The sequence below is a fragment of the Poeciliopsis prolifica genome, unplaced genomic scaffold (genome assembly GCF_027474105.1).
Source record: "Poeciliopsis prolifica strain line A6 unplaced genomic scaffold, Auburn_PproV2 SCAFFOLD087, whole genome shotgun sequence".
Classification (NCBI taxonomy): domain Eukaryota; kingdom Metazoa; phylum Chordata; class Actinopteri; order Cyprinodontiformes; family Poeciliidae; genus Poeciliopsis; species Poeciliopsis prolifica.
The window spans coordinates 45,955-53,297 of record NW_026562462.1 but is presented as its reverse complement, the minus strand read 5'-3'; the positions used below and the strand labels follow the sequence as shown (position 1 = coordinate 53,297).

At 43.8% G+C, this 7,343-nt stretch overlaps 1 protein-coding gene across 2 annotated transcripts; it reads right to left on the bottom strand.

Moving 5' to 3' along the window:
- Positions 1-3,513: 3,513 nt before the first annotated feature.
- On the bottom strand, positions 3,514-5,177 carry LOC129353319 (GATA zinc finger domain-containing protein 14-like). 2 transcript variants are annotated; one of them, XM_055022598.1, is made up of 3 exons: positions 5,128-5,177; positions 4,387-4,441; positions 3,514-4,308 (listed from the first exon to the last, which is right to left on the bottom strand). In XM_055022598.1, exons 2-3 carry the CDS (start codon positions 4,418-4,420, stop codon positions 3,620-3,622), a joined length of 723 nt encoding a protein of 240 aa, XP_054878573.1. In that variant the 5' UTR covers positions 4,421-4,441; positions 5,128-5,177; the 3' UTR covers positions 3,514-3,619. The 2 variants fall into 2 exon arrangements, with proteins under 2 accessions (XP_054878573.1, XP_054878574.1); XM_055022599.1 differs by lacking the exon at positions 5,128-5,177 and having other exon boundaries at positions 4,387-4,480.
- Positions 5,178-7,343: the final 2,166 nt, after the last annotated feature.

Below are 7,343 nucleotides of genomic sequence, written 5' to 3'. Positions count from 1 at the left end.
AGCAGTGGTTGTGGTTGGGGCAGTTGTTGTTGTGGTTGAGGCAGCTGTAGTTGTGGTTGAAGCAGTTGTTGTGGTTGGGGCAGCTGTAGTTGTGGTTGAAGCAGTTGTGGTTGGGGCAGCTGTAGTTGTGGTTGGGGCAGCTGTAGTTGTGGTTGGGGCAGCTGTAGTTGTGGTTGGGGCAGTTGTTGTTGTGGTTGGGGCAGCTGTAAATGTGGTTGCGGCAGCTTTGGTTGTTGTGGTTGGGGCAGCTGTAGTTGTGGTTGGGGCAGCTGTAGTTGTGGTTGAAGCAGTTGTTGTGGTTGGGGCAGCTGTAGTTGTGGTTGCGGCAGCTGTGGTTGTTGTGGTTGGGGCAGGTGTGGTGGTGGTCGGGGCAGCTGTGGTTGTTGTGGTTGGTGCAGCAGTGGTTGTGGTCAGTTGTGGTGGTGTGTGTGTGGGGCAGTTGTGGTTGTTGTGGCAGGTGCAGCAGTAGTTGTGGTTGAAGCAGCAGTTGTTGTAGTTGGGGCAGCTGTAGTTGTTGTAGTTGGTGCAGCAGTGGTTGTGGTTGGGGCAGTTGTTGTTGTGGTTGGGTCAGCTGAGGTTGTTGTGGTTTGTGCAGCAGTGGTTGTGGTTGGAGCAGTGTTGTTGTGGTTGGGACAGCTGTAGTTGTGGTTGAAGCAGTTGTTGTTGTGGTTGGGGCAGCTGTGGTTGTTGTGGTTGGTGCAGGAGTGGTTGTGGTTGGAGCAGCTGTTGTTGTGGTTGGGGCAGCTGTGGTTGGTGCAGCAGTGGTTGATCGCAGCTGTAGTTGTGGTTAGGGCAGCTGTGGTTGCTGTGGTTGGTGCAGCAGTGGTTGTGGTTGAAGCAGCTGTAGTTGTTGTTGGGGCAGCTGTAGTTGTTGTGGTTGGTGCAGGAGTGGTTGTGGTTGGAGCAGCTTGTTGTGGTTGGGGCAGCTGTAGTTGTGGTTGAGGCAGTTGTTGTGGTTGGGGCAGTAGTAGTTGTGGTTGGGGAAGCTGTAGTTGTAGTTGGGGCAGCTGTGGTTGTTGTGGTTGGGGCAGTAGTAGTTGTGGTCGGGGCAGCTGTAGTTGTAGTTGGGGCAGCTGTGGTTGTGGTTGGTGCAGCAGTGGTTGTGGTTGGGGCAGCTGTGGTTGTTGTGGTTGTTGCAGCAGTGGTTGTGGTCGGGGCAGCTGTAGTTGTGGTTGGGGCAGTTGTGGTTGTTGTGGCAGGTGCAGCAGTAGTTGTGGTTGAAGCAGCAGTTGTTGTGGTTGGGGTAGCTGTAGTTGTGGTTGGGGCAGCTGTAGTTGTTGTGGTTGGGTCAGCTGAGGTTGTTGTGGTTTGTGCAGCTGTTGTTGTGGTTGGAGCAGCTGTAGTTGTGGTTGGGGCAGCTGTAGTTGTTTGTGGTGCAGCAGTGGTTGTGGTTGAAGCAACTGTTGTTGTGGTTGGGGCAGCTGTGGTTGTTGTGGCAGGTGCAGCAGTGGTTGTGGCAGTTGTTGTGGTTGGAGCAGCTGTTGTTGTGGTTGGGGCAGCTGTAGTTGTGGCAGGTGCAGCAGTGGTTGTGGCAGTTGTGGTTGGGGCAGCTGTGTTTGTTGTGGCAGGTGCAGTAGTAGTTGTGGTTGAAGCAGCTGTTGTTGTAGTTGGGCAGCTGTAGTTGTGGTTGGGGCAGTTGTTGTGGTTGGGTCAGCTGAGGTTGTTGTGGTTGGGGCAGCTGTAGTTGTGGTTGAAGCAGTTGTGGTTGGGGCAGCTGTAGTTGTGGTTGAAGCAGCTGTGGTTGTTGTGGCTGGGGAGCTGTAGTTGTTGTGGTTTGTGCAGCAGTGGTTGTGGTTGGAGCAGCTGTTGTTGTGGTTGGGGCAGCTGTTGTTGTGGTTGGGGCAGCTGTAGTTGTTTTTGGGGCAGCTGTGGTTGTGGTTGAAGCAGTTGTTGTTGTGGTTGAAGCAGTGTTGTTGTGGTTGGGCAGCTGTAGTTGTGGTTTCGGCAGCTGTTGTTGTAGTTGGGGCAGCTGTGGTTGTTGTGGTTGGGGCAGCTGTAATTGTTGTGGTTTGTGCAGCAGTGGTTGTGGTTGGGGCAGCTGTAGTTGTGGTTGAAGCAGTGTTGTGGTTGGGGCAGCTGTAGTTGTGGTTGGGGCAGCTGTGGTTGTGGTTGGGGCAGGTGTGGTTGTTGTGGTTGGGGCAGCTGTAGTTGTGGTCGGGGCAGCTGTAATTGTGGTTGGGGCAGCTGTGGTTGTTGTGGTTGGTGCAGCAGTGGTTGTGGTTGAAGCAGCTGTAGTTGTTGGGGCAGCTGTAGTTGTGGTTGGTGCAGGAGTGGTTGTGGTTGGAGCAGCTGTTGTTGTGGTTGGGGCAGCTGTAGTTGTGGTTGGGCAGCTGTAGTTGTTGTGGTTGGTGCAGCAGTGGTTGTGGTTGGGGCAGTTGTTGTTGTGGTTGGGTCAGCTGAGGTTGTTGTGGTTGGGGCAGCTGTAGTTGTGGTTGGGACAGCTGTAGTTGTGGTTGAAGCAGTTGTTGTGTGGTTGGGGCAGCTGTAGTTGTGGTCGGGGCAGCTGTAGTTGTAGTTGGGGCAGTTGTGTTGTGGTTGGTGCAGCAGTGGTTGTGGTTGAAGCAGCTGTAGTTGTTGGGGCAGCTGTAGTTGTTGTTGGGGCAGCTGTAGTTGTTGTGGTTGGTGCAGGAGTGTTGTGGTTGGAGCAGCTTGTTGTGGTTGGTGCAGCAGTGGTTGTGGTCGGGGCAGCTGTAGTTGTGGTTGGGGCAGCTGTGGTTGCTATGGTTGGTGCAGGAGTGGTTGTGGTTGAAGCAGCTGTAGTTGTTGTTGGGGCAGCTGAGGTTGTTGTTGTTGGTGCAGCAGTGGTTGTGGTTGAAGCAGCTGTAGTTGTTGTTGGGGCAGCTGAGGTTGTTGTTGTTGGGGCAGCTGAGGTTGTTGTGGTTGGTGCAGCAGTAGTTGTGGTTGGGGCAGTTGTTGTTGTGGTTGGGGCAGCTGTGGTTTGGTGCAGCTGTGGTTGTGGTTGAAGCAGCCTGTAGTTGTTGTTGGGGCAGCTGAGGTTGTTGTGGTTGGGGCAGCTGTGGTTGTTGTGGTTGGTGCAGTAGTAGTTGTGGTTGGGTTAGTTGTTGTGGTTGGGGCAGCTGAGGTTGTTGTGGTTGGGGCAGCTGAGGTTGTTGTGGTTGGTGCAGCAGTAGTTGTGGTTGGGGCAGTTGTTGTTGTGGTTGGGGCAGTTGTGGTTGTGGTTGGGGCAGCTGAGGTTGTTGTGGTTGGGGCAGCTGTAGTTGTGGTTGGGGCAGCTGAGGTTGTTGTGGTTGGGGCAGCTGTAGTTGTGGTCGGGGCAGCTGTAATTGTGGTTGGTGCAGCAGTGGTTGTGGTTGGAATTGTAGTTGTTGTGGCAGCAGCTTGTTGTGGTTGGGGGAAATGTTGTGGTAGGAGAAGCAGTTGGTAGTCGGAGCTGTGTTGTGGTTGGCACAGCAGTGGTTGTAGTGGTTGGTGCAGCAATGGTTGTAGTTGGTGCAGCAGTAGTTGTGGTTCGGGCAGTTGTTGTTGTGGTTGGGCAGCTGTGGTTGGTGCAGCTGTGGTTGTGGTTGAAGCAGCTGTAGTTGTTGTTGGGGCAGCTGAGGTTGTTGTGGTTGGGGCAGCTGTGGTTGTTGTGGTTGGTGCAGTAGTAGTTGTGGTTGGGTTAGTTGTTGTGGTTGGGGCAGCTGAGGTTGTTGTGGTTGGGGCAGCTGAGGTTGTTGTGGTTGGTGCAGCAGTAGTTGTGGTTGGGGCAGTTGTTGTTGTGGTTGGGGCAGCTGAGGTTGTTGTGGTTGGGGCAGCTGTAGTTGTGGTTGGGGCAGCTGAGGTTGTTGTTGTGGTTGGGGCAGCTGTAGTTGTGGTCGGGGCAGCTGTAATTGTGGTTGGTGCAGCAGCGGTTGTGGTTGGAATTGTTGTAGTTGTTGTGGCAGCAGCTCTTGTGGTTGGGGGAAATGTTGTGGTAGGAGAAGCAGTTGTCGTAGTTGGAGCTGCTGTTGTGGTTGGCACAGCAGTGGTTGTAGTGGTTGTTGCAGCAATGGTTGTAGTTGGTGCAGCAGTTGTTGTGGCTGGGCCAGCGGTAGTTGTTGGAGCCACAGTGGTTGTGGTTGAAGCAACTGTTGTTGTTGTTGACACAGCAGTGGTTGTTGTTGGAGCAATGGTTGTTGTGGTTGTAGAAACAGTGGTTGTTGTTGGGGCAGGTGTTGTTGGAGCAGCTGTTGTGGTTACAGCAGCTGTTGTCGTTGGCACAGCTGTGGTTGTTGTTGGGGGTAGGTGTTGTTGTAGGAGCAACAGATGTTGTGGTCGGCACAACATTGATCGTTATGCTTGTTTGCCCCTTTGTCTTCATTGCTATAGCTATGACAAAAAATTATTTGTGCATGTTATTTTTCTTTTTGTTAGCTTCTCACATTGTTGTGACATGTTTTCACTTACCAGCAACCAGAATGAATATCCAAATACTCTTCATTATGATCCTGTATTATAAGTTCTGTTTAAGAAATAACACATTTGTTAGCTTTGCATTTTAAAACCTTCAATTCTCCTTTTTTAGACATTTTTTCTTATATATTTTCTTTCCTTTATCTGGTATCAGACCATTTAACCCTTTAACTGTCACCCTGAAATCTCTTAAATGTAATCCAAAGGTTTAATGAGGATTCCATTCTCATAACAGTTAAGGATTCAAAGATTACAAATTAGTTTTTTTCCCCTTTGTTTAATGTGCCTTTTCGGATTGCATTCTTTATCCCTTTTTCCTTCAATGTTTTTGAAAGTAAAAAAAGAGTATTTCCAATACTCAATAATAAACTGTAACAGAATAGCATTTTGATGTTACATAAGTCTTCTGTCAACTCAGCATAATTCTTATCAATTCACTTGTGTGGTAGTTTCAGAACTTATGTCATCATGATACATTTTCAATAAAAACAGACCTAGTTCTTATGAAGACACCCAGTATATAATCAAATAAATCCAAGACCATTTGAAATTCAATTACCCTATCTTTATTTTAAGGTTGTCAAATTTAAATTGTTATGCTACCTGAGCGTCACCATTTGTTTTAAAAGACATTAATCTATACAATATAGTCTCCAGTGCTTTATTTTTATAATAACAGAATTACAGTAAAAACATATAAATGTGACTGAAATTATTTAGTAAAGCAACACTTACAGGTTCTGTCGAATGAGTTCTCTTCACTTTGACACTGTTCGCTGAATGACTGGTACTGCTTACTGGTGTAGTGGAGAGCTTTATATTCATCAAGCGCACGTAGCATGGATTCAGGTGCACGCAAAGATGAAAATTAGTAATTCTGTGAACAATACTTTATTGTAGGTGTGGCTACCTGTGACATATTTCTGTCTTTAATTTGGATATGTGCGTGTGTGTGTGAAAGGTGCCTGAGGTAAGCTTGTTGAACAGGATTTATTTTCCTGTTACATATGTGAACATGTTTAAATTTAGGATTGTGTTCCTGCTTTCTAATAAAAGTCCTTTCCACATATAGCTATATAATTTTATTTTTCTAGAAAATAGATATTAAGCCTAACTAAATTTTCTTAATATTTTTGCCTAAATACTTAACTGAATCAAAGAACATTGAATATTTTTTATTGTTTTTAATTAGAAATTCAATATAAAAAATATAACAAATATGTTAGGTAATATTTTTGATATTGCATTTGAAGGTGGAGGAAGACATTATATTTTGTTGTCAAAACTAAAGAAGTTTAAATAATTTTATTTATTATTGTTAGAATAACAATAATAGCTTAAAAAAGTAAATGTGTTTTACTCCACTAGTTATAAGTCTGCCAGTTGTACTTTTTTGGAGACTGATGTCTTACAGTGTGATGATGCCTCATTGTCCTGGAATGTAAAATGTCTGACGCAAATCACCAAACTCTGACATCAAGAAATATCCTCTTATGACCAAGTCATGTTTGTCTATGTAAATTTAGACCTCTGACCTGATCTTATTGTTATTAATTTGAACATTCATATGTTATGAAAACAAAAGATGTTTTAACCCCTTAACTGTCACCCTAAGAACACTTACAAGTAAGACAATGGGTACATGAGGACCCATTGTCCTGAGATGCCCATTTCCTCTTGTCCATTGTTTGCAGAGGCTATGATTTGTCCTTTTCTTACTCTGAACCAGACTTTTTTCTAGATTTCTTCCGCTAGTGAGTCACGCTTGAGAAAATGTGAAAAAAAAACAGCATTTTGTGCTTTGTTGTAGCTGTTGTCGTGGCAGCAGCTGTTGTTAATACATAAAACATAATTAAAAATATTTAATTATGTTTAGATAATTAAAAGTTCATATTGCTTTTAATTAAATTTAGATAACACCACTGGAGAACTCAGTAAAGTGCTCTTTGAACTACTTGTTTTGTCTTTGCATCTAGTAATACAACAAATAGAGTCTAAAATTATAATTACAGTCAAAGGAGAGCATTAGAAATGTTTATTTCATGACTCAGAAAGTTTCTCAGGAACACCCTTGGAGTGACACGTCCAGTATGTGGACTTCTTTGTTTTTGTATTGGTACAAATAGAGTTCACCCTATAACTGAACTTCATCACTTGTCCAGTTTTTACATCAGAGTCAATAAAACTGTCATGCCAGCTCGAAATAGCCTGTTTCTTGATTTTAAAATGAATCTGTGCAAGGGTCCAGCATTACAAAACAAATTTTCTATTGTATTTAATAATCAAATACGTTGTTAAGGCTGTTTGTTAAATATAGTATATTTATATATATTTTTGTAGTATTTTATCTAAGTAGTTTGAAAAAAAAATTGGTTTATTATTATGATACTAAAATTATGATAAATTATTATTACATTCATTATTAAGGCAGTAATTTTACCATTTTACTGAAATGGTAAAATTACATACTGCCCCCCATTTTATAACAGACAATTTTTTTTTTTAATTTTCTAAAATTTTAAAAAGATTTTAAAATATTAGAAAATGATAACTATAAATAGAGAGAAACACTTAATTATATCACAGACAATGTGATATTTAATGTGAACATTTGACAAGTAAACCTAGAAATAGTAAATAGATTAAATGTAGTTTAATGACTTGAAGGACATAATTAAGTGTTGAAAGAATATTATCAGTGTTTTTTACGTCTTTTTTCTTGAGGCTTACATAAGTTTTCTTCCATTCTATTATGCCACAAATAACTTTACTTTTATTGATACTTGCTAAAACTCCCATTGTGTCTGCACTAACAAAAGCTTGGTTTAATAACAGCACCTGACATAGGAGATGTCTGAGAAAAGTACAAGAACATCTCAAATAGTTGGGTGTGTCTTTTACTTTGAAATGTTTATCCTGCCTTTCTTAAATGTCACTAACTATTGTTAAGA